The sequence below is a fragment of the Oculina patagonica genome, chromosome 1 (genome assembly GCF_052425735.1).
Source record: "Oculina patagonica isolate OP01 chromosome 1, crgOcupat, whole genome shotgun sequence".
Taxonomy (NCBI): Eukaryota; Metazoa; Cnidaria; class Anthozoa; order Scleractinia; family Oculinidae; genus Oculina; species Oculina patagonica.
In genome coordinates this window covers 20565360-20591770 of record NC_135758.1, presented here as the reverse complement: position 1 = coordinate 20591770, position 26411 = coordinate 20565360, and the positions used below count along the sequence as shown (strand labels likewise).

Sequence of the window (26411 nt, the reverse complement as noted above, 5' to 3'; positions counted from 1 at the left end):
TCTAAGAGGGGGCGTTTTTTGTGGTGAAAATTTTGGATGAATGATTTATTATAATTATTTTCTCCTGATTGCATGATGTTGTTTACCTAGAAAGAAGCCTTTTCCGTTTTGTTTATTTGCATTATAATAGCTTGCGCTGGAACAGTTGTGAAACACAACAAAAACTCAACACAGTTCAGTGCTTTTGACAAAATATCTGCTGGACCGGCACTAACACTTATGTAAACTTAAACAATATAAATATTCGGCTGAGCCTTTTAACTTCCGTTGGGCTTTATTTTCTTTGTTCGATGTGGACAAAAATATCTTTATCAAGAACCCACTACAGCTAATTGTGAAATTCCGGTGGACGGATTTCTAAGAACGGAACTAACTATATTGGTGAGCCGTAATCAAAACCTTAGAAGCCGTCGTTGCATTTTAGAACTACGCAGACAAGCACTAAAGATGGCCTAGCTTCGAATAATTTATCAACAAACACAGGAAAGTTTGTGTATAAATCAACAGCCACAGTGTGCAGAAAATGCTTGTTTGTTTGCGTGCTAGTTCTACATGTAGCAGGCTTGCAAGGGAAAACCGTTCTGGACAAAGATCTGCGGCTGACTCACTTGACAAAATGTACTTACGATTACGAAGTGTCCGTCCACACGGCCAGAGGAGCGAAATCCACACAAAGCGATGGTTATCAAGTCCATGCTTTGGTAAGGTACAATTCATTTACTCTTAAAGATGATAAATGGTGATTCTAGTTTCTGATGTGTTTTGCGCCAGTAATTTTAAACGTTACGACAACCGTTCTATTATTCCGGGTAAAATTGTCGATTTAAGGTGTGTTCTGAAAAAAAAATATATATATATATATACAAAGGACAGCAGTTATGCGACTTGGAATTTTTTAAGATTTTCAAAATATATCCATAAAATATATATGTGGAAGCTGACTGTCTTTAGCTTCACTCGGTTGCATTTTTGATTTTTAAAAATCGCTAGCCGGGCTAAGATCGACAATTAATTTCTTTTTAATTTTGTGGCGATCGATTCTCGAAAATTATTCAAACCTCTGACACTTCATTCTGTGTGTATTTGTGAACTAGACCTTAATCAAGAATTATGTTAAGGTTTTTTACACATTTTCCTTCCATATGGCCAATTTTAATTGGATCAGTGTAATTCGTTGTGTGTGTTATTTGCACTGAACAGAAACGAACGTATATTTCAATTTATTTACCATATATTTTTCGTCTAGGCTGACTGATATTGTTGTTATTACCTGGTGTGTAAAATTTGTACGAGCTCTAAATTCTTGAATGAAATTATTGCTTAAGAGAAAACTATTTTTAACTCCCATTGGTACTTGTAAAACTTCAGTGGCCGCCGATAAATTTTGTTATATACATCGACATGCTATATTGTTCATTCAAAGTCATTGCTTCGTTTTAACTCTCAGTGCCATAAAGAAATAATGCTTATTTACTTCTCGTAAATGTGGCTGGTTGTTGTTTCTTTCCTTTTAGGTTTCACACAAATGTAAAGAAAAACATTTTCTTACTCTTGAGTTTAAAAACCAATATTGCTGAATTAATAACCAAAATTACCTAAGTGGTCTTTTGTTTTTTCCATGACGTCTTTATCAAACTGTTGTAAAACATCAACTTAACAACAAATTCCTTTTGACTAAAACATAACCTTTTAAAACACAACATCGTGTAAGCTGACTCGTTAGTTTTTTTGTTCAATCCCTATGAGTACAGTATAGTGCCTACTCAAAAGGTCCTCGCAAACATCAATTAATTCCATAAAATTTGATTCATTTTATATTTTTTTGTTTCATTTCATATTCTTTTTATTTGGTTGTTATGCACTCCAACTATCCTCTCGCAACAAAAAAATTCATAGTTACATGTGCATGTGTGGGAGGCGCGGTGGCCTAATGGTTAGCGCGCTCGACTCCGAGTCGAACGGCCCGGGTTCGAGGCCTGGCCGGGGCGCTGCGTTGTGTTCTTGGGCAAGACACTTTACTCTCACAGTACCTCTCTCCACCCAGGTGTATAAATGGGTACCGGCGAATTTACTGCTGGGGGGTTCCCTGCGATGGACTAGCATCCCATCCAGGGGGGAGTAGCAATACTCCTAGTCGCTTAATGCTACGGAAACCGGGATAAGCTCCGGCTGTATGGGCCTCATGGCTCGGAGACATACTTTACATGTGCATGTGGTCGTTGTGGCAACAACAACAATAAAAACGTTATTGGACTGATTCGACGCAATTAAATGTTCTGAGTATCGTATCCTGTTAGAACTAAAAACTACCGGTAACTTTCCCACTTGTCTAATCCACATTCTACAATTCTGACGTCTGTTTTTACTAAAATAACTAAACATTGTGATGTTAAAGTTCTGGCCAATCGTTGACCATATTTGAGCATAAATCAGCTTCACTTCTTGTGTAATATTGTTTGTGTTTATTTCTGTATGCTTTTCTTTTTTATACACCACACAAACCATACGACGCATTCCTTTATGAAAAAAATGCATTATATTTTATGGCGGCCTCTTCAGACAAAATGACCGACTGTTTATAAGTTTATATTTGCGTTGTAGGCGCAAAAGGTGTGCGTGCTGATGTACACGCGACAATTATCTCCCGCCTTCGGCAGGCTTGATATACTATAAAATGAAATAATTAGGCGTATTTTCTGCCATACCCTTAATTAATTCCTACAGCATTCCTGTCAAAATATACTAGAGAGCAAGCGAAGGGAAAAGAGTGTCATGATTCTCAGAGCCAAAGTTTTTTTGTAGTTAGTTTACTTAAGTTTACTTATTCATAAGTTGTGTCGGTTCTCTGGTTCCCTGATTACGTATTAGCATTTCTAATATCCTACTATACTGCAATTGATTTTTATCAAACAAGTGGGTACAGTTAATTTCAATGTCAAAATATAGTTTGGTATACACAGTAAATGAACGGGAGATAATAATAATAATAATAATAATAATAATAATAATAATAATAATAATAATAATAATAATTAAAAATTTAGAACACGGTTTGTTACAATACTATAAATATTAAAAGGCAAAAACAAAATCAAATGTACATAACACGGAGAGAACAGAGATACGGATCGGGATATTGTTCTATCACGGTTGTGATCTTCATTTGACGGTTCAAAGCCGTATTTAATGAAGTTACCGCCCACGTTCGTGACGGGAGTCATGCTCGTGTACTGGGTGTAGTGTTTGTTCAAGAACTTTTTCACTTGTCTGTGTTCAGTGCAGAATAACATTTAATGTAACAAGAGCTCCGCTAGCGAAACGGCCGAGCAATATCCTCTTTTTCCTTTTACCGTAATTCTGAAATGTCCGTTACTCTATGTCCTTAAAACTCTAAATGTTGAAAATCATTTATAGTAGTCACTAAAACCTTGTACTGATTGACCAACTGGGCATGATGACTATGAAATGATTGTCGAAATGAACAAATGAACAACTGTAAATCTCATATGGCAAAAAACTTACAAAGCGCTTGAAAATCTTCACGAGAACCACTGACTTGGTAAATAGTGCGGAATATTTTTCGAGTCCACAGCATTTGGCAATTTCACACTACTGTTTGTTTAAGTGATCAATCGTGCGTGTGGATTGTTTTAACTTACCACTTTCGCAACACGTTCCCCTGTATCCCGGTCTACAGCTGCATCCATTACTATGTGGTGTACCTGAATATTTACATGCGTCTCTATTGCACGCGCGAGTTTCGGCCAGACTTAACCGGCATGTTCCTCCGCATTGTTCAACCACAGTTTTTGCTCTCGTTCTTCTCTGCGATCCACTAGTTCCGCACTGACGGCTGCAGGCGCCCCATACTGACCATGAACCAACTTGACAATTTCGCGTTTCGCATGTTGGAGGGGCAGGGCGCCTTCTTCTCCTACGGAACCAAGGCGCGGTATCTGGCGCTAAAACTAGCAGCACTAGTGTAACAGCTAACAACTTTGTCGTCCACATTGTTTTTGCGAATTTAACTGATAGCAAAATCGAAATTTAAGAGCTCAAATGAGTAAGCTACACACCAGACACAGTATAGTAACGCAACGCCACACTCTACGGTTCCGTCTGCAAGCTGCTGGAAGCCAAACTGAAATTGTCAAATGAAATTGGTTGTCTTTGAGTCTAGAACTTGTTTAGCAGACCCGGGCGTAGAGTGTGTTTTGGATGTATCGGAATTCGCACACTCTTATCAACCTCTTTTGAGGTAAAAAAAAAAACGTTTCAGCAGATAAGCAAATATTGACGCTTATTGTGACAATTTTTGATAGCCTTTCGCGCAAGTACATTGCGTCACGCTCTGGCATACTATTAATCGTCAACCTGCTTGCTTGGCCCCCTGTTTACGTCAGACTCGGTGCAGTAGCCATGAATTGGCTCCGCTGTTTAGTGATATTATTGGAGGTTATTTTAGCTATTGACTGTAGCAGGGCCCCCGTAGTGTTAGAAAAGACGCAACAACGGCTGACGTTTTTTCAGAACACTACATGTACCTACGCGTACGAGGTCGAAGTGCACTGCGCGAGAGGTGCACACTCCACTGCAAGTGATGGATTTCAACTTCACGCTCTGGTAAGTTCATACAAAATGTCAAATCGAGTAGGCGCAATTGAAACACGTTTTAAAGCATTAATTGTCTGCCTTAAGCTTGCATTTTCTTGTGCAAAAAGCAGTGAGTGAGGTCTTTGATAAACTTACAGCAATATAGGTATAGGGCGCAAGATTCGCATTCGGTATTGCCCGCGCAGTGAAGGAGATTGAAATCGTGTCAAGTTGCATAATTTCTTTTTAAGCCCATGTCACAAAGCTTTCTTACAGTTTTTGGATTGCATTTCTACTTCCTAAAAGATTAAAGCAAAAGACAAACCCAAATTTCAATCGCGCAAGGAGACTGCACGTAGGAATTGCGACCCAATTGCGCCTTAAAATATCTGTTCAAGCCTGCCACTTGAAATTAAAGCACTTATCACTAAAAACTAAAGCTATTAGTGAAAGCTTATTTAACCAAGAAGCTTAAACACGCTTTAAACCGTTTGGTTAAAGTTTAAATACTTCTTTCGTTAACAAGAAAGCCTAAGGCTTTACTAAACACACTTCCTCATATTTGAGCATAAGTCGGCTTCCCTTGTTGCGCAATATTACTTGTGTTTATTTCCGTATGTTTTTTCTTTAAAACACTACACGAACACAAAGCATACGATGCATTCATTCATATTTTAAAGCGGCGTCTTCAAACAAAATGTGATCGACCGACTGTTTATAAGTTTATATTTGCGTTGTAGGCGAAAAAGGTGTGCGTGCTGATGAACACGCCACAATTATTCCTTCACTTCAGGCTTGATATTCTACAACTTGAAATAATTAGGCGTAATTTGCTACCCTATAATAATTAATTCCAACAGTATTCGCGTCAAAAATATACTGGACAGCAAGGGAAGGAGAAAAAGTAAGCAAACACATATCCCCACCATCGTACAAGGGGGGGGGGGGGTGGGGAGAAACCCCCTCCCACCTCCCAGAGTTTTCGTCCTTTAAGGTGCAGCGAAATATTTTTGCACTGAGTAGAAAGCCCGTTGCATACTCTACAAGATGACATAACTTTTGAATGCTGTTGTCCTTTTGGTCTATTTCGTCGTTTTTTTGGGGGGAATGGGTTAGGTTCCAGTCGTACCCTTCATAAGATTTGCTGATCAAAATGTCTCGAAAGCACAGAGCTGAAACGCCGTCTTGTTTGTTTGTAGTTTTTCCTTAGTAACTAAGCAGCTCTCGGACAAAATCAAGGGGCACACTTTTCGTGCAGAGGAGAGTTATAATTGTTTCCTGTTAGCAATTGACTACCATTCAGTTAACCGTTTTACAAGTGCTGTCATTGTTATGAATAGTCTTAATTTATTCCTAGGTTAACGTATAAAAGAGGAGCAGTATTATTGCAGTGTAATTGGAATACACGGCCGTTTTCGTTTCTTTACGCCTACCAGGAAATCGAAATTTGTTAAATAAGGAGCGTATGACTACCCTTGGTACTAAATTTGTATGAGATCTCACACTGTACGGAGTTGTACGAAACAAAAAAGAAATAAGGAACTATGGAACCAATATATGCATAGCATGTGGTGAGGGCGTCCCCCCCCCCCCCCCCCCAGTTGATTTAAATAGTTTTTTTATTGCATACTTGAAGTAACATTAGAAAACAATAAGGAAGTCAGAAAAAGTACTATTTTGGCAGACAAGCAAAGTAGTAATAGTTGGCTGCTGATTACATTTAGACAAAAGAGCTCCCCCCCAACAACAGTATATATGCAGATAGGAGCTAAGTTTAGTTTTAACCCAAATTCATAATTTCTGTTTCCCTTTTCTTCTTTCCCTTATTTAATATCTTCTATTATTATATCTCTTTCTATTTCCTAATTTCATATTTATTTTGTTGGCATGCCTGTGACTTACCTGGTGCATCTTATTAAGATATTTCGTTAACTCTACATGTATATAGCTAAGTGCATGACCACTTTAAATAAAATTATGGTTTATGTCTTGTGTCTTATAACAAATTTGATTTGGCAGGTCATTACCATGGAGGACCAAATTCTCCCAACTATTTTTGCCTTTTGACTCGTGTTTCAATAAGTGGTTGTTTTCACTCAGGTCGATGTCACTCCCGCATCACGTGAATACAATGGCAAGGATCATTCGCATCTGGTCAAGTTGGACGTCCGGGAACCTCGCTTAAGGCGTGTGCGCTTTGGGCGTGTTCTAGCCAATCACCCTGTCAATGAAGAGTTTGAAGAGCAGCTGTCAAAGCCATTTTATTTCCACCAGGAAGAGCACGGTGCCATTACTGACGTTCTCTTTCCAAAGAATTCTGAGTCATCGGAAATTGCGGCTTTTAAGAAGGGTGAGTGAGAGTTTTGGTTCTTAGAGTATTCGAGCAAATTGCGATTGAGAAACGGCAATCAATGTCCCAAGCTGTAGGAAGTGCAATGTTGTCTTGGCTTTTATCATATTAATGATTTTTAGCCCAAGATATAACCTTATCATGAATTCATTGTGCTAAATTAGCAATATGATCACTCGAGTAATTACTGCTTTTTTGTCTTGGATGATAAAATCCTGAACCAAAGGAAACTTTTGTATTATTATGAATGATATTTCTTTTATTGGGGGGGGGGGGGGGGGATCGTTTTGGATGTGGCGTGTCATTGTATATTACAAGAGTGTGAAGTAGTTTGGTTTTTTTTCTATACAACCGGTGCATATTTAACACCTCCATTCCATATTTATTTAGAAAGTTTTCAGTTGTAATAATTGAGCTTTGTAAAACGCCAGGTACGATTTTGCTCTCTTTGTTTATTACATGATGACAGGTATTGCAGGTGCATTTCAACTCAACCTAAAGGAGGCGCATAGATCCAACATCTATGAAGTGCAAGAACACGATGATTCCGGCATCTTTCGATCCAAGTACAATGTCCTCTCTGCCAATGATACACATGCGCATCTTCATCGAACCTGGACGAACTTCGACTACCAGCAATTTGCAGACGGTACACCAGCGAGAGGTCAGCACAAGATACAGTCTCAGCACGAGTGCTCACGTTCAAGTGAAAGACGGAAGAGTGAATAAGGTTCACCGTACAAATGAAGCATTCCTCAGACCTGCCAATGGCCATCCGAGGGCGGACAATTTCAAAGGCTTTCAAGATCAGGAGCAAGACATAGAAATGTCAACCAAAGGTTACAGCAAGTTGACGTTAAGGTCTTGTTCCGAGCCAGAACATCATCGTTCCAAGCGTTCTACAACTGAGGAAGAGCATCTCAAAATGGCACGCTCTCTCACCAGTGATAATCTGCTTTTTACGGACACCGAGAAGATAAACTGGTCAAAGATCGGGGGAGAGAAGAAAAAGACGAGGGCTTTTTATGAAGTGTTACGCTGTTTTACTGACAAGAACGTGAAAGAGCGAGAAATTGGTGATTGTTCCAATGAGATGCATCGCATGGTTCGTGAAGATGAAGGTACTTTAAAGATGGTCGCGAGACTGGTTCGAGATCGAAGTCACCAAAACCTGACGTCGTGGGCGGTATATGTAGCCGCACTCGCAGGGCACGGGAAGTATGAAGCCCAAAAAGCTTTAGCACAGGCAGTTAAGGCTGATTACCCGAGACCTCTTAGCAAAGAAGAATACGAAGCTCTTCTGGTAGGAATTTTCTATTTGCCAGAAGGGCCACTTCACTCGCAGCTTTTCGATGCCCTGTTACAGCTGATGTCACGGGAGGAGAAAGGAGATGACGTGACTTCTACAGCAATGTTGGTCTTATCTGGCCTCGCTGAAAGAGCAAGGAGAGCAGGATACAATGAAACACTGTGCGATAACGTCGCTGAGATGATCCACAACAGATACAGAAACAGGTCAACTCTTTATCATCCTAATAGCGAAGAGCACGAGATGCAGCTAAGAGACCACATCTGGGCGTTTGGAAATCTCGGTCATCATTCCGGACTTCCAGTTATCCTGGAACATATTGACCACGATAACTCTGGTATACGGTCAGCGGTGATTTCGGCAATGCGCAAGCTTCCTCCAGAACACACGAATCAACACCTAATGCATGCGCTATACCATGATGAACATTCCGAAGTAAAAGCTGCGATTGTTAATGTCTTTGTAGAGCGCCACCAGAATTTAAGCGATTTAGTGGTTCAAGGCCTAGAGCATGCATTGTGGCATGCCCCGGAAAGTGAGACCTTGGATTCATCGATTATCGAACTTCTTGAAAACCACGGTGACCATCCCAAAGCAGTATACCTTCGAAAGAGACGAAGTGCAATTCACCGCCGTAAACGGGCTCTGTTTCCGTTTCTTCGTCCAAGAGAGTTTGCGCTTGGCCCTTCCAAACGATGGGTGAAGACATACGGTGGTAAATGGCTGGGAGCAGAATCGGTTATACAGTTCGTCAATCAAGTCAAGCTACGAATTGGAATTTTTGGTGGAAACTTTGAGGTTAACCTTGACAACTATGCACACATTCAAGCTCATATTGTCAAGTTTGGTTTTGAAGTCGTCCGAGGGAAGGCCGCTTTCAAGGCTTCGGCTAGTTTTAAGAATGACTTCCCTAAAGACCTCATCCACTCCATTGCCGATGCCGGGGACGATTTACTGAAGCAGTTCGACAGCATTACCAGCGTGATTGCTGAACAGATCAGCAAATTTATAGGAAAATTAAACGGATATCTACCGTTATACATAGACAAATTTGTAGACTTCGTTAACAAAGTTATTCAGTTTGTGCAGAACCTTGTGCAACCTCTGCGACCGATTAACCTCATCAGTAAAGTGATCCAATTTGCCAAGGATGTGCTTAGCCGCGTTAAGGACTGGAAGTGGCTCATAGATAAGATCAAGAAAATACAGCTAAGTCTTGGAAAGTTGACTGCTGTTGATGACGTCTTCAAAAAGGTCATTGCTGCTCTTGACAAAATTTTAGACATTGTTGGTAACATAAGCAAGTATTTACCCCACAATTTGCCGGGAAACTTTAACATCAAGAAACTTCTGGATATTCTTCGCTCGGTCTCCGTAGATCTTCACTTGGACAAAATTAAAGACTACTTCAATTCATTAGGTTTCTCCGTGCCTGGTGGATTCCAGTTACAGCTTCCATTCAAGTTTTCAATCCGCTTTTCCTTTTCGATGGAATCTTTTCAGCAAGTTATTTTGAAGCTGTTGCGGTTTGCCAACCGTTTCTTGGACATGTCTTCGTTGCTAGATTTTCTAGGAGGAATCAGATTCCCAAGATTACAACTGCCAGACATGAACCTGCGATTCCCACCATTCCAAGGGAGTGGATTTAACTTTGGCCTGCGTTTTGACTGGCGAGTCAGCTTAAAGTTCAAACTGAATCTACGATCTCCGAGCTTCCAGAACTTTATTTCTATTTTTAGAAAACTTGGAGACTTTTTCGATCAGTTCAGACTTCCTGGTTTTGATCTCGAGAGGTTTTTTCAAGAAATATTGCCAGGAAAGAGCTTTGACTTGGCAGAGATTTTCCGTGGTCTTTTGGGTGGAAATCAAAGCGCCAATTCTACCAATCCTGCCGAGGTCCTGCAAGACTTTCTGGAAAATCTTATTGATAAGCTTGACCAAGAATTTGGAAATGTCTCGGCAATAAGTGATATAACGGACTTCTTTCAAGAACTTGGACCGGCAATGGAACAGTTTGCGGAAAAGAGCGTACAACGTATTTGCGGCGTTTACAAACTTACGCTAAATTCCTCCCAGGAATTTAAAGATTTTGGAGAAAACGTCGAAAAAGAAGGAATCCAGGTGCTCCAACTCGTTGAGAATACAACGCAAAACGCGCTCACGGAACTGTTAAACTTTACAATCCTTGTAGATACCTTACTAGACGAAATTCAACATAACTTTACCGTGGCTGCAAAAGGGTTCGTTTCAGACTCTCTGCAAGAGCTTACCGGTAAACTGAAAGATATACAGGATCTTGCGGATAACATCGTGGACTTTGCCAACGGGACAACGTCGAAAGTTAATGGCGCATGCACTAAGGCTGCAAATTTCTCTGCTGATGTTATTGACAAAGTTCAAGAGAACGCTCGTGAGGCGCTTACTGAACTCGGCTCGTTCATTGGACCAGTGGCAGCAAAGATGAAGACGGTTGGAGACGAGTTAAAGCTTGCTGTCACCAAAGTCGAAACATGGTACGAAGAAAACCTAGCAGCTCGCGTGGGGAAGATCTCTCGCGTTGCCCAAATCATATCAGACTTTCTTTCAATTCTTAATACGAAAAAAGGATTTCTGAAATCTGTCCGCGAAATAGCTTCTCGTGTCAATGAAGTGCTTACTCGACTAAAAAATCTACCTGAGTATGCTAACAAGGCGAGGAAAACGGCAGACGACGTACTTAATTTTGCCGCCAGAGCCCAGGACTACAAAAACGAGATTCAAAAGCTTGACATTAGGAAACAGTTCGGAATTGACTTTGACCAACGAGTGAGAGATGTTTGCAACGAGTTTAAGACGATTGCCGCGGAAACGCTCAGCAATTTCGGGAGTTATGATATAGCGCAAGAGGTTGACAGGTTTTTTAACAAAGAAGCTGACAAGCTTATTGGCAAAGCTGTTTCAAAGTTTAAAAGGATTAAAGAACCTATTTACGAAATACAGGGAGAGCTTCGAGAGATAAAGTCCATAGTACGAGAAGTGATGGCAGTCTTAATAGATCTGAAGCCTTTCACGAACAATTTTTCACCTATTCTGGAGACGGCTGGAAAATTGCCTGACTGCCAGCAGATCAAGAAAATATTTATTGAAAGTACTAAGCCATGCGTCCGCAAAGCACTGATGGTTGGTAGATACGTTATCGATCAATACAAGGACTTCAAGAAAGAGATAGGAGTTCTTTATGGTATGGTACCGGAAACATGGAAGAACTTTAAGATACAGAAGTGTATCAAGGGTGGTACTTGTATCTCCAAAGCGTTCATTGATCAAGCCAAAGCCATCAAAGACAAAGCAGATGTCCTCAAGGACAAATTCAAGGAAGCAAGTGGTTATACTGACATGCTTGAAACGTGCGAACAAGGAGTTGACAATATCACCGCTGTTGTTGACCCTGTAAAGCTACTTGTTGAACAAGTTCGTGACTTCTCTCTCAAAGACGATGTTCAAAGAGTGAAGGCGGTTTTCCAAAAGATCACTGGCCGAAAACCTGAAGGCAGCGCGGAAGGTGGAGTTCAAAAAAGGTCGATTAAAGACGTAAAAGATCGCATCGGCAGGATTGTTGATTATGTAAAGAAAGCTAAAGACATGCAAAAGAAAATGCAGGATTTGCTTGAGAATACATTTAAAGCAATGCGAAACGTCTATGATGACGCTGTGCTAGAACATGTTCAAGCTCTGGAAGATGTGCGTTCCAAACTTAAACTATCATACGAGCTATGGCAAAAGACAAAGAATATAAACCACGTCTTGCAAGCGCTTGATACCATCACTCAAAGTGCTTCGCAATACGCTGATAAACTAAAAGGCGTGACTGAGTCGTTTTCAAACCCAATTGTCAACCTTCTGTCAGAGACTGGAGAGCTGAGTGACGTTGTGAAGCCATTCCTTGACAAGTATACTACCAAATTCACCGACACCATCACCAAAGTCAACAGCTTCTTGGACAAAGTCACCGATTTTCTTAACAAGCTTCAGCTGCGTCAGAGAGGTTTGGACCCTAGCGCCTACAAACCTTGGGATCAAATACCGTACTGCTCGGAGGAAGTCTGTTTACGCTCCATTAGGCGATCATCGTCACTTTATCTCAAGACTATTTTTACGTGGAAGTTCCCGCATCTTGATGATCTCTCTTCCATGGACAAAAGCGGACGTTGGCTGATCCCGGGTCTGTTTGATGATTATAAAGTGGAAGGAATTTCCCAACTTTCCAAAAGCGAAGTCATTCTTGGTATGCATGGCGTTTCAAGTAACAAAGGCAAAGCATCGCTTTTGGTAGTTACCAACTTTGGTAACGGCGTTAAAAAGATCGTTCAACTTGGAAGTCAAGGAAGTCCCTTTGCAGTGAAAATAGGAGGTGTCGCCGTAGCTCGAGACTACATCTGGATCAGTGACAGCAATTCTAACAAAATCTACTCAGTCAAGAAATCTGGTGTGACAGGCACCTTTTCGTCATCAAAACCATCCTGGGTTGGAGTGTCAAAATCCGCTTCCGTCGAAGGTACAGCAACTTCTGTCTCGTATGATGAGCCAAGCAATGTCTTGTGGGTAACAGACGGCAAAGGTGGGAAGGCGTACGGTTACAAGCTGTCAGCCAATGGGGATTTAGCTTCTTCTGGCTTAGCACCTGACAGGGTTATCCTCATTGGAGCTAATGCGCAAGGCATGGCTATTGTGAGACAGTTTAGTACCGAGTATGTTTGCGTCTCCAAGTGTGCGATGATTTCTGGTTACCAATGCAAGCTTGAGTTTCATGACATCAGTGGTGGCGACGAGACCGGAGAAAACACGCTAGCAAGAGTTGTTCGTACTCCTTCGGGATTAGAATCGGTCACCAGAGTTGACAATGAAGTTATTGCGGTCGCATTCTCAAGTGGCACCTATGCTGAAAAAGAAAACATAGAACTTATGGGTGGCGACTTTGAAGACAGATACTTTCATCTGAGATTGCCGATTCTAAAAATGACTTTCGGAATCCAAGAGAATTGCTTATTTTTCTCAGTGATGAGGGATTACATCCTTCGACCGCGAAGACTGTTTCCTCTGGGAGATATGATTTGCGGAACTACACGCAAGCGAAGCATCTCACAAGAGCTATTACAATCTGACGTTTATTCGGAACAACTCGAGGAAGTCCACAAGAGTAACAGACGTATCAGACGAGAGGCTTCGGACCTGGGGTCTTGTATGACTTTATTCCGAGGAAATGTACTGAGGGGATATCAGAAATTCTTTCCGGAATATTCGCAAGTTATCATCGTGTTTGGTATACCGGTGAGGCTGTTTGCTGGGGCTGGTGGTTACTACAGCGTGGATTATCAAGGGCAAGTATGTATGCGTGACAAGACTTTCAAACTTGGTCTCATTCCTGGAGCATGGATCTCCGTGTACGCTGGTGCATCTTTATCACTCTGGATTGTCGAAGCGGGAATTACGATTGAAGCAAGACTTCTCGAGACCTACTTTGTGCCAGAACTACGAATAAAGATCAACAAGTGGCCCCTGAAGGCGTGCATCGAGCTCAGGTTGCGAATGACACCCCTCCGAATTCGAGTTTGGCTTTGGTATCGATTCCGTCTCTGCATTCGGATCAGGTGTAAGTTGTTTGGCTGCAGTATAAAGATCAGATGGTGCTCGAAGAAGACACTTGCTGAATGGTGGTGGTCAGCAAAAACAATCGATAGGACACTGTTTAATAATTGTCAGCAGGATGTGGACAAAACTCCTCCTATCGCTGGAACATGCACAGCAAGACAAGCCGCGGCCCAGAAATATTTTGTCCAATGGCATGGATTTCACGAGGATACCAAAATCAATAGCTACCACGTCAGGATAGGATCCATTCAAGGATCTGGCGATGACTACTCTGCATGGGTGGGGTCATCTTTAAGCGTGGTAATCCCCGATCTTCCAATTATGCATGGTAGAGATGTTTATGTCAGTGTTTTTGCTACAAATGACGTTGGACTTGACAGCAAATTAGTAAACTGTCCGAAGTTTCAGGCAAGACGCAAGGGACCTCAAATTCGCTTTGTCTACGATGGTGTCAATGAACAGCAAGATGCAGACTACCAGTCGGACACGTACGCGTTGGGAATGAATTTTGCCTTCAGAAGCGGCTCAAAGGAGATTGTGTACATAAAATGGGGAGTATCCTCTAATACAAGCTGTTCCTTCGACGAGGCAGAATCGGACATTGTTCCTTTGACGCCTGTCGGCGATTCCACCTCTATCCAGACTTCCGGCTTAGATTTACGTCACGGACACAAGTATTTTACTCGCCTTTATGCAATGGATTCTTTTGGAATGAAGGCAGTAATGTGTAGTGATGGTATCTTGATTGACACAACGCCACCAATTGCTGGCAATTTTCAAGACGGTGCTGGCGAAGTGGATGCACAATATCTCCCATCACTAAGGCGTGTCCGCGGCAAATATGATCCTTTCATCGATTCTGAGAGCCCTATCGTAAAATATGAATGGAAGCTTCTAAAAAACGCCTCCAACGAAGATGTAACACCGTTCGTTGATGTCCCACTCACTCAGCAGACACCACTTATGGATGGCCTCTCTCTTGAAGCTGGCTCTCCTTACAGGCTTGTACTACGTGGAACCAACGCTGCAGGGCTTCAAACAGTTATCGAGACCAATGGATTTATACCTGATAGTACACCGCCGTATTGTGAAGGCACTGTAATTGACGTGACGGACGAAGCGGACTTGTTTGACGTGGATTTTGTGAGAGAATTAAACAGCATTCAAGCGAAATGGAAATGTGTAGACCAGGAAAGTGACATTCGTGTACATCTTGTTGGTGTTGGAACTTATCCAGGTGGTGATGACGTGAAAGGATTTGAAAGTGTAGCTTTTGTTACACACACCATTTCCGAGGATGGAGTGATGTTTGTCAGTTTCTCCGATATAAACATTCTTCCGCGGGTGAGATACCACGTAACAGTTAAGATCATAAATGGGGCCGGTCTGAAGAAAACTATTACTTCTGATGGTATTATTATTGACACTACACCGCCGACGGTAGCTCCGCAGTACATTAAGGACGGTGTAGAAGGAAAGGACAAGAATTTCACAAGTGAAAGGTTTACTTTTAGCGCTCACTGGGAACAGGCGTTCGCTGATGCAGAAAGTGGCTTGGTGGAATACCGTGTTGCACTGGGTACCAAACCAGGTCTCGGTGACATTCAAAGTTTTAAGACAGTGGGCGTGCAAACCAGCGTGACTATTGCAGGATTGTTTCTTAAATAGTGGTGAGCGTTACTTCGTCACAGTTGTTGGTTGTAACGGCGTTGGAATGTGTATAAATGGCAGTAGCAATGGTGCCATTGTTGACTTTGTCCCTCCGCATTCTGGTAACGTCATCACAGGTTTGGCAGGTCCCCCGGTGTTGTATCAGTGGATAACTAAGTCAGTATGGGCGCGATGGAATTGGTGTTTAGCGGATGAGAAGAGAGTTTCTGGACTTCTAAACAACAGCCAGTGTAGTAATGACAGCTTCTACGATGTTCACAGTGGAGTTGTCGGCTTTGGTATTTCGGTGGCGTCACTAGAGACGGATGAACTTCTGGCACCATCCAAGAGAGCTGGACGAGTACGGTCTACAGGGCGCAACATTGACCTTGAAGATGGAGTCTACTCGGTGGTTATCGAAGCTAAAGATAGAGCAGGTGTTGTTTCCCGTGGATTGTCAAATACATTCATTGTTGACAGCAGTCCTCCTGATATCACTTACGTCCAACATGGTCATTTCGGCGAAACAAAGCAGCATATCAACTCACCATTTACAACCTTCACATCTTATTTCGAAATTGAAGACGATCTTTCTAAGGTGGCAGCGTACAAAGTTGGTGTCGGTAGTTACGCTGGTGCTGATGACGTCATGAAATTTCAGACTGTTTCGTTGAGCTTCCCTGTGTCGTCGTTGCGAGCTAACTGGACAGCGTCAAAATCATCGTCCCTGGAGAACAACCGACGTTATTTCATCACAATATGGGCTATCAACAATGCGGGCCTGTTCACCATCAAATCATCTCCACCTCTGCTCTCCGACTCTGAAGCTCCCAAAGACGGAATTGTTTTGGATGGATGGGGCTTAACAGACGCACAGTATCAAAGTTATTCCACTCTATATCGTGCGCATTGGTATGGCTTTACTGATTTCTCTGGAATTGAAACTGTATACCTTGGATTGTCAAGCAAGCCGAAGTCGAACGTCTGTGATGTCAAAAAGGAAGAAATCGTTCCAACTAACACAAATTACCATGTCTTATTTGGGCTGAACTTGACCTCTGGGCAGAAATATTACGCGTGTCTAAAACTGGTAGACAGGGCTGGGAACTCTGCATCTTTTCAATCTAACGGTGTTCTGGTTGATAATAGTCCTCCGCTCCCAGGTTATGTGACAGATGGACGGCCAGGAGAGGAACTTGACGTACAGATCGAGAGCTCAGTTCTTCGAGCTTCCTGGTTAAATTTTACAGAACAAGAAACGAGAATAGTGTCTTATCAACTTGCATTCGGAACATCCCCTGGAGGCCAGGATACCCAGGAGTTCACTGGGGTGGGGCTCGTGAAGACAGCCGCGAGTTCAAGATTGAAAGTCTCTGAACTGACAAGTGGTCTGCGTTATTATGCCACTGTCATTGCCTACAATGTGCTCGGCATGCCCAGCGCAATGGTTTCTTCTAACGGTGTCTTGGTGGATTTAACTCCTCCAGTTTTCTTGAAGCCTGTTCGTGATGGGAACGATTCCAGTCAAGACCTAGACTATACATCTGGAAAGTCTTTGTCAGTGACCTGGAGTTGCGAAGACCCAGAAACATCTCTAGCTTCCGTCGAGATTGCCTTTGGCCTGCAGCCTGGAGAAGCAGACATTATGAATTTTACGAACTTACCAGTTCATCAAACGTCTTTTGAAGTTATGCGTAATCTTCAGGTGGGATATCGCTATTTTGCCACCGTACGATGCACCAACAAGGTTGGCCTGAAAGCTGTTTCTTTTTCGGACGGTGTTGTCTTCGATGATACGCCGCCAAATTTAGTTTACGTGCGAGATGGCGACTACCAAGGCGCGGTCAAAAACGTCACGGTAAACTTCAAATTCGTTGATGCAGAAAGTGGTGTACAAGAGTATAGAGTCGAAGTATGGGGAGAACGTTTTTCCAAGGCTCTGTGATGGATGTTTACGGATCGTCCGGTTTCAGTGGCAACGTCACCGTGGCAACTTTAATGCTGACAAAAGAACTCCAGAGCGGTAAAAGGTATTATGTCAACGTGACGGCAGTTAACGGTGTTGGGTTGCAGACCACAGTACAATCAAATGGATTCGCTGTTGATACTTCCCCATCCAATATGCTCACAACTCTGGGATGGTAAAGGCGATCTTCAGCACGATGTCCAATACGCCCCAAGCTCAAGCAAACTAATTATTTCCTGGGTGTGCTACGATAACGAATCTCCAATCGTTCGGTATCGTTTCTCGGTGAAAAACCTACAAACAAACGAGTACGTTATTCCTTTTTACGCCCTGAAAACACCTGTAAACTCTTCAGGATCGGCGATTATCACAGGCGGAGGTCGGATTGCGATCAAATACGAAGAAGGCCAAAGTTATGCCGTTGGAATTGAGGTTATGAATGCCGTTGGCCTGAAAACAGTGAACTGGACAAATGGTGTTATCATTGATAGCACACCACCAGTAGTAAACAACCTAAAGCTTACATTTGACCCAAAGAATGATTCCATAAGAGCTGAATGGGCAATTACTGACCAAGAGAGTGGACTCAAGGCCGTGGCTTGGGGACTGGGAACTAATCCAGACGATAACGACATCAAGAACTTCACCGATGTTTCACTAATAAAGACAAGTATTGTTATCTCAGATGTTCCTTTGAAACTCGGACGAACTTACTTTTTGAGGCTATTTGCTGTGAATAAAGCTGGTCTGTCGAGCACAACGTCTTCAAATGGAGTTGTTATCGACCGAACAGCCCCAAATCCTGGTGTTATAGTTGCTCACTATGTTTTCCCACCAAACTACGATCGAAACAAGAATGAAGTACCAGGATCATATTTTGTGGTATCGTGGACCGGCTTCACAGATCCTGAAAGTGGTATTAAACAAACCAGTTGGGCTGTGGGTGCGAATCCTCAGGATCTCATACAAAATGGCGGCGATTTGTACACCGAGGTTATCGCCGATGACTCTGTTGGCGGAGTGTTCATAGATAATCAAACTCTCGTCGGAAATAGAACTTACTTTGTTTGTATACGAGTTACAAACGGTGCTGGACTTCACAGAACTGATTGCTCTCCTGGCATGCTCGTGATACTTGGAAAGTTCTCTGCTGGCGTGGTAAACGACGGTCCCATAACGTCTGCAAACGACGTTGATTTCCAACTTGACGACAGAGCAATCTGGGCGCACTGGGACGGTTTTAAGGATCCAGTGTTTGGTATCAGGGGATATGATTGGTGTATCAGAGATCAGCCACCTGATCCGTCTGGGTCGGATGTGTGTAAGTGGCCTTTCGCGGAGGTACACCATCTAAAAACGTTCGCTAATCGCTTTTACAATCTGACACTCGAACACGGCAAGAAATATTACGTCACCGTTAGAGCCGAAAATAAAAGAGGTGAACATGTCAGCTCGTCGTCAGATGGCGTTGTTGTCGATCGAACACCTCCAGTTGGAAAATCAGTCCAGATCTCTCCCGCAACTGGAAAGGGAACTTTGTACGTAACCTCGCCTTCTGCTCCTGTAGTCACGTGGTCAATAGATGATCCTGAAAGCGGAATCAGCCATTTTCTTGTTGGCGTCGGTAGCTTCCCGTTTCAAGACGATCTTCTTAGGTTCCAACGCGTTGACAGCCTAAGCCGTTCTGTAGACTTGGACTTGCTAAATTTTACGCTCAACGAAGGTCTTACGTTTCACGTGACAGTCACTGGCGTCAACATGCTCGGCTTGGAGACAACCTTGACGTCACAGCAAGTAGTGGTAGACTGGACCCCACCACAATCTGGTGACGTCGTGGACGGGAATTTGACCTCTCCAATAAGTCAAGAATATGTTGATATTGATTATCAGCGCGAGAAAGGAGTGCTGTCTGCTCACTGGAGTGGATTCCAAGATGCTGAGAGCGGCGTTGTTGAATATCACTGGTGTGTGGGAACGGCTCAGGGTAAGCGATTCTTTTTCTTTATTTGCTAAACATAGGTGACCCACGTACCACGCGAAGGGTTGTTTAGAGTTCTGCTGACAGTCTTTCTACGCTAAACAGCTCCAAAATATGTTCACAACAAATTTATAACCGATTATTTTTTTTTACCTTTATAAGGATTATATGACATTTACAGCTTCACGATTTCAAATTATCCCTTAAAGACAGAAGCATTACTTCGGTGACTAAATACTGTTGTAGTCTTTTTTCTTTTCTTTTCTTGTTCATACTTTTCGTAGTACTTTTTTGTGTCCGTTTTATCACTAAGTTGTCCATTTTACCTTAAACAGCTGCTATATAATTCCGTACGTCAATGCTTATTTCCAACTTCTATTTTCGATTGTATAATTAAGGTTTTAAGGCCTTGTGACCTGTGGTCTATTGTCTCAAGAGCCAGTGGGGTGCCTCGCTTTGGCAGGTAGTAAGAGACCACTGCAATGATTGCCTAAGCATCATTAACGATCAAATAAAAGTGTGAACACTTCTTTTACTTACATTGACTTGTCGTTCAAGTTATTGAATTACTCATTAAACTGTTGTTTCTTACAGGTGCTTGTGACGTGCAGAGTATGACAAATGCTGATCTTCAGACAAGTGTGCACCTTCCACTAAACCTACAGGAAGGCCAACGTTACTTCTTTACAGTAGAAGCTACCAATGCAGCTGGTTTAAAGGAAACTGCTTACTCTGATGGCGTAACAGTCGATGTCACTCCACCTCTAATAGGGGACGTGTCACATGATGTTCAGACTAAGCCGAATTCAGCCTCGCAGCAGCCCTCGGGTGGTGGACGCAGACGACGATCCGTTTGGGACACGCCAGCCGATAGAGATCAAAGCGACGCGTTTGGTGTTTCATCTCTTCGTTCATTTTCGTCTGTCCAATGGTGCAATAACTCTATAAATGCTTCCTGCGGTGTAAAGCAAAGTAGTGATCGCATGTTAGTGTTTTCCTGGGAAGTCCCTACTGATGCGGAAAGTGGAATTTCCTCAGTGGAGTGGTGCGCTAGTAGAAGACCCGAATCGTGCGATATTATCTTGTGGACAGCTGTAGATCCGAGCATAACTTCAGTGGAACACTCTCTTTCTACGCCTCTTCCATCTGGAACTGCAGTGTTTGTTAGACTAAGGGTCACAAATGGCGCTGGAATGGTATCCACGACCATCTCTAAACCTCTGCTTGTTGATAGTACCGCGCCCACAGTCGGTGTGGTTATAGTGGGGAACACGCTGGAAACTAAGTATCTACGCAAAGACGAGTCAGTTATAGCAGACTGGAGTGGATTTGTTGATCATGAAAGTGGTTTGAGTCATTTTGAGTGGGCTGTATGTCACGCTGGTTCTAATGAAGAGTGTATTACGCCGTTTGTTGATGTTGGACTGAAGGCAACTATAGAGAACTCGGCTCTCGATATCAAACCTGGAATTTCCTATGTCCTTGTTGTCCGAGCCCACAACAAAGTTGGGCTGTTTAGCGAGGCTATGTCTAATCAGTTTATCCTAGATGGCACGCCACCAGCTGCCGGTACTGTGTATGATGGTTCTAGCGAGCGAAACGACCTTGAGCTACAAAGCTCTACGAGTGAAATCTCTGCCAACTGGTCACCATTTGCAGACTCTAACGGACGAATCACCGAGTACGAAATGTGCGTGGGAACAGAGCAAGAACAATGCGACGTAAGTGACTTTGTGAGTGTTGGCATCGCCCTTGAAGGCTCTATTAAAGGCTTGAGTTTGAATCACACTGAAACATACTTTGTCACCGTAAGAGCAACGAATGAAGCTGGCTACAGCACCATAGCAGCGTCTAATGGAGTTCGAGTGGACAGCACTCCTCCAGTAGGTGGCGAAGTGAGAGACGGGCAAACGCTGGTGGACATCGATTTCCAAGCAGGTGACACATACATTTATGCCAACTGGGATGAGTTCCACGATTTAGAGTCAGATTTAACCAGGTACACATGGTGTGCTGGGACAAAACAAGGAAACTGTGACATCATACCAGAAACCGATGTTGGTGACCGCATCAGCGTTGGTCAGCAGATTCGTCCATCGTTAACAACAGGAATGGCTGTATTTGTGACTGTTAGTGCTTACAACGGCGCAGGGGCGGTAACCAGGGTGTACTTCCGACGGGGTCAAAGTGGATAGTACTCCTCCAATCATCGCCAAGGTAACGTTTGTTAGATTATCCCTTACTTTCCCTGTATTGCTTAAACATAGTTAGAACAATTTCAGTTAGTCTTCGTCTTCGAAGTAATTTACTCTGAAATCTGTAGACTACAAATTTAACATTGAGGGTAATGAAAGTTTTATAGAATAAAGTGGAATACAAGCCGAAGGGAATTATCCTAAAGTGCTTTTACAGAGGCGCATTTAATTTTTTACATTTCAAAGATTTTGTAAATATATACTTAGCGTAACAGTTTAGAATTTCGTTCCTGTACTGACTTTCACATTTTTTTCTTAGCATCCACTAAATAGGCTTAAATCTGCAAAAATATTTAAATTTTAAATAACATCTACGAAAACGAAAAAAATGGCGCAATTTCCTATTTCTGCTGTTCTTTGCCGACTTTTGTCTTTTGAAAATCTGTGCTTTTAGTGTAAACCACTAAGCTTCACGGAGCCTAAAACAGCAGGCTTAGGAGGTTAGGTAACTAAAAGCTAACACACTTTTTCCGTTATGCTTTTTATTTAACTGCCCTTCTATATCCATACAGGTATTTGACTTGCAGCTTGGGTCACCATTTGTTGATAAAGATTACATCACCGCCAAGGACGCTTACTGTGTCAGTTGGGAACCAAACGATCCAGAAAGCGCTATATTGAAAAGCGAAGTCTCCATCTGTTCCGCTATCAACGTCAACCACTGTTTGCTTCCTGATATGGATGTTGGCAACCGTACAATAATCTGTATTGCCGACTTAGAGTTCCAAGAGGGAGTCAAGTATGTAACAAGGATTCGATCTACGAACATCGTTGGAGGAGCCAGTGAGCTGTCATCGGATGGTTTCGTGGTTGACTCAACCCCTCCCATAATGGGTGAAATCACTCACGTTGAGAATCCACCTGTGGAGGAGTCATCCCAGTTTACTGACTCGGATATATCCGTGAAATGGAGCGGATTCTTGGACAAGGAAAGCGGTGTAGAGAAGTACCATCTTTGTGTCGGCACGCAGCCTGGCGAATGCAATGTGATGAACTTTACTGACGTCGGGAACTCGACGAGTTACTATTCGCGGGACCTGCAGCTGGTTCAGGGGGAGACGTATTTTGTGTCTATCAAGGCAGAGAACAGAGCTGGTCTTACAAGCGACGTGAAGTCCTCTAGCGGGGTTGCCGTTGACAAAACAGGTATTTCCGAGCTGGACCCTGTTAGTTCCAATCTCAAAATACAGATTCTCCTTACCTATTCTCATACATTTCTTTGTTGTTGCTCTTGAGAATTTGGAGGTTCATCAAGGAAATAATCCTAAACTAAGTGATGAATTTCTTTATTCTCTTTAGCTTTCTACTAGGTAGTGAATTGGCTTCTTGAGGAGATTAAATATCGTCATTATTTGGAAAAAGAAATCGAATAAACAAGCTTAAGTCAACTGTTGTAGAACTTTTTATGCATTTTCCTTCTGAAATAACAAAGGATGATTAGGTACATTCTCAGTTCCAGTTTCTTAATGATTTAGAATTTTGTGTAATGAGTGTAAGCTACCTGCAATAGATTTTCTTATCGATGTTGCTTTCTCTTCCACTGCTCAAAGATTGTGTTATTTGCGTTGCTTTGATAGGACCCGTTAATGGCCGTCAAATTCTAGATGGTACAAAGGAAGGTGAAGACATCGATATTCAACAGTGTAGAACCCACATAGCAGCTCACTGGAGTGCCTTTGAAGACCTCGAAAGTGACGTCATTCGTGTCATGTGGTGTGCGGGCTCGACACCAGGCGCCTGTGACCTTGTTAAAGAAACGCAACTGACCCCAACAAGTACGTCCGTCCGCATGGTTCTCATTGAGCTGATAACGAACCGTCAGAGGTTCTACGTCACAGTAAACGCAACCAACGGCGCGGGTGTCGTGACGTCACTAACATCAGATGGAGTGACAGTGGATGAAACACCGCCTACTTCCGGTACTGTGATTGATGGGAGTGTCTCAGATGTTGATTATTTGAATGGAGAACAAGACGTCAGTGCACGTTGGTTTAACTTTGAAGATTTGGAGTCTGGTATCGAGTCTTACGAAATTGCCTTGTGCGACGCTAGGAACTTGTCCTTCTGCCCACAATCCTTCACTGGAGTGGGACAGGCTACCAATGTTACTATTACAGGTATGATATGGTGAAATATTTTTCCTAGTAAAGATAAGCTAATTGTTTCAACAATGAATTTTCAGTTTAAAGCATTATAAAATTAAAGGGGCAATGCTGCGATTGTAATTTTACAACAAACACTTTTATTCAGAATAACGTCTAAAAACTTTAAACTTTATTTTTTTTTTAAATGTAAGACTTTACTGAAAGTGCTTACTTACCCTGCTTCTAGTTTCAAAACTAATCGAGGCGGGTGCAAGCGTTACGATGAAAACAAGGGTAATACTATTAAACAGAAAAACAGAAACGACGCAATAATCATTAAGTTAGAAGGGAAAAATGCAAAATAATAACAGCTTGTCTCAGAGAAGTGGTGCTGTTGAACGTTTAATAAAGATAAATAGATTACGCTCGGCTAGAAAATTTTGTTTTGTATTTTTTTTACGTCGAAGCAGGAAGTTAAAAACTAACCGTAGATGAAAATGCTTTCATACCTATTTGTGGTAATATAAATGCAAAACTAATGCCTTTTCAGTGTTTTGTAATTCTCGAACTTTGAAACGTAGCAAAGACTAGCTATGTGTTTAAAGAACTGCAAAGCTTTAGTTGTGATAAAATTCTTCCTCCTCTATTTACCCTTGCAGGATTAGACCTTGAGAGTGGTGCTCAGTACATTGTTATTGTTAGAGCAATTAACTTTGCCGGTCTTCATATCGAAGCTACCTCCGATGGATTCACAGTCGATTTTACTCCCCCTACGACCAGCGAAGCAAGAATAGGGGCTGGACCCGAGCCTGCCGAATACCAATCAGATATGATGAAAATGACTATCAGGTACAGAAATGCCATTCTTTTACTCAAGATCGTATTGTTGTGTTTTTATTTTAATAATATTTTAACAAAACAATTGATAACGGATGACGGATATCATTAAGACTGACATACCCCGGGAACAAAAAATAATTGCAGGATACTCTAAGGGTTTTTTAACGATCTTAAAAAACCCATCAAAACTATCCAAGATCTAAAGAGATAAGGATCTTTCAAGGATCGTTAATAAACCACCAACAGCCATAATGCCTTGTTATTTAGATGTATTATAGAAATTACGGATCCTTAGAGGGATAACTTTCCTCTGATTGCATCGTCGTGTTTTAAACGCCCATTGTCATTCAGAATTTGAAAAGGTGCCATTTAGTTTCAGTGATATTTTTCGTATGAAAACAACAGCAGAGATGGCGCAAAGGACACAGATTGACGGTGACCATGTAGAGAATTTTAGGAAAATCTTAAAGGAGGTTAAGATCTTATAGGCAAGAACCTTGAAGATCTTTGGGGATTACAAATGAAGATCCTTCAAAGGTTCCGCGCGAAGATCTTTGAAGATCTCTTAAGTATTTTAACTAGTTTAACTACTAGCAAGGCCGACATCTTAATTCTCCTCAGAACACTAACACTTTTTATTTGTCAAGCTAAGATACGTGGTAATAACGTAGTTATCATCAAGGCAATATCTGTCTTGTTGTACTACTGTCTGAGCTCAGATTTTACCTATTTTTATTTCCTAACTGTACAACGTTTTCTCGTAGTTGGCCTCCATTTATTGATCCTGAAAGTGGCATCTCATCTTACCACGTTTGTGTCACCACTGTTCCTGGAAATTGTACTGTCACCAACTTCATTAATGTCGGAATACTCACTAACGTAACAGTTCATGGTTTAAACCTCGTCCAAGGAGAATCGTATTATTCCGTTGTCAAAGGAATAAACGGCATCGGGTTGTCATCGGAGACGACAACTAACCGAGTGCTGATCGATTTAACAGCCCCAGCGTTAAAAGATGCCGAAAATGTGCCGATCAACACGACGCAAGCTCCTCCTATATCACCTACTAGTGGAGTAAATTCAAACAATTCTGTTCCTCATGGGCTCCAGCTACCACCAGACAACGTGATACAAGGTAGCGATCACATCCGATTTAGGTGTACCGAAGAACTTTTGTCTGCTAACTGGGATGAATTCGAAGATCCAGAAAGTCAACTAGAAAAGTATGAATGGTGTGTTGGAACGTCCAAAGCAGAGTGTGATGTATTATCGTTGAGGTCGGTTGGAGTGAGACAAAAGGGCGCTGCCATAGTCAAGAGACTTCCTTCAGGCACGCTGCTTTTCGCCTACGTCTATGCCGTCAATAGAGCTGGACTTAAGACTCGTTTGGTATCTGAACAATGCAAGGTCATCTCCATTGCACCTAAGCTTGTAGAAGTCATCGATATTCCTAGTTTGAACGCAAGCAATCTTACAGATATCGACTGGAAAGCCATGGTGCAAAGTTTGTCGCTCAGATGGGAAGTCATTGGAAGGTATATAAGTGATATTTCACGATTGCGTGTTCAGGTGGCCGTCACGCAGCCCTCATCAAACTTGTCTCTGCCCCGACTTGGCTCAGAAGCGTCGTGGAATAGCGAACCGTTGGTACACGATTTCATGGACGTGCTGTCATGGCAACGAAATGTGACGATCCGAAGCGTGGCGTTGGAACCATGGGAACGTTACCGAGGAGTTGTGAGAGTCTGGAACGAGGGA

The 26411-nt window shown here is 42.3% G+C and overlaps 1 protein-coding gene across 1 annotated transcript in view; it reads left to right on the top strand.

Annotated features, from left to right (window-relative positions):
• Nucleotides 1-4419: 4419 nt before the first annotated feature.
• The window catches only part of LOC144661423 (uncharacterized), a 35616-nt gene continuing 13624 nt past the window's right edge, over nucleotides 4420-26411 (top strand). The window contains 13 exon segments of the mRNA XM_078522187.1: nucleotides 4420-4623; nucleotides 6694-6943; nucleotides 7413-7633; nucleotides 7635-15536; nucleotides 15538-17463; nucleotides 17466-17645; nucleotides 17647-19480; nucleotides 20069-21645; nucleotides 21647-21691; nucleotides 22242-22875; nucleotides 23307-23846; nucleotides 24473-24662; nucleotides 25418-26411. Of these exon segments, the coding sequence (XP_078378313.1) occupies nucleotides 4420-4623; nucleotides 6694-6943; nucleotides 7413-7633; nucleotides 7635-15536; nucleotides 15538-17463; nucleotides 17466-17645; nucleotides 17647-19480; nucleotides 20069-21645; nucleotides 21647-21691; nucleotides 22242-22875; nucleotides 23307-23846; nucleotides 24473-24662; nucleotides 25418-26411 (16497 nt within the window).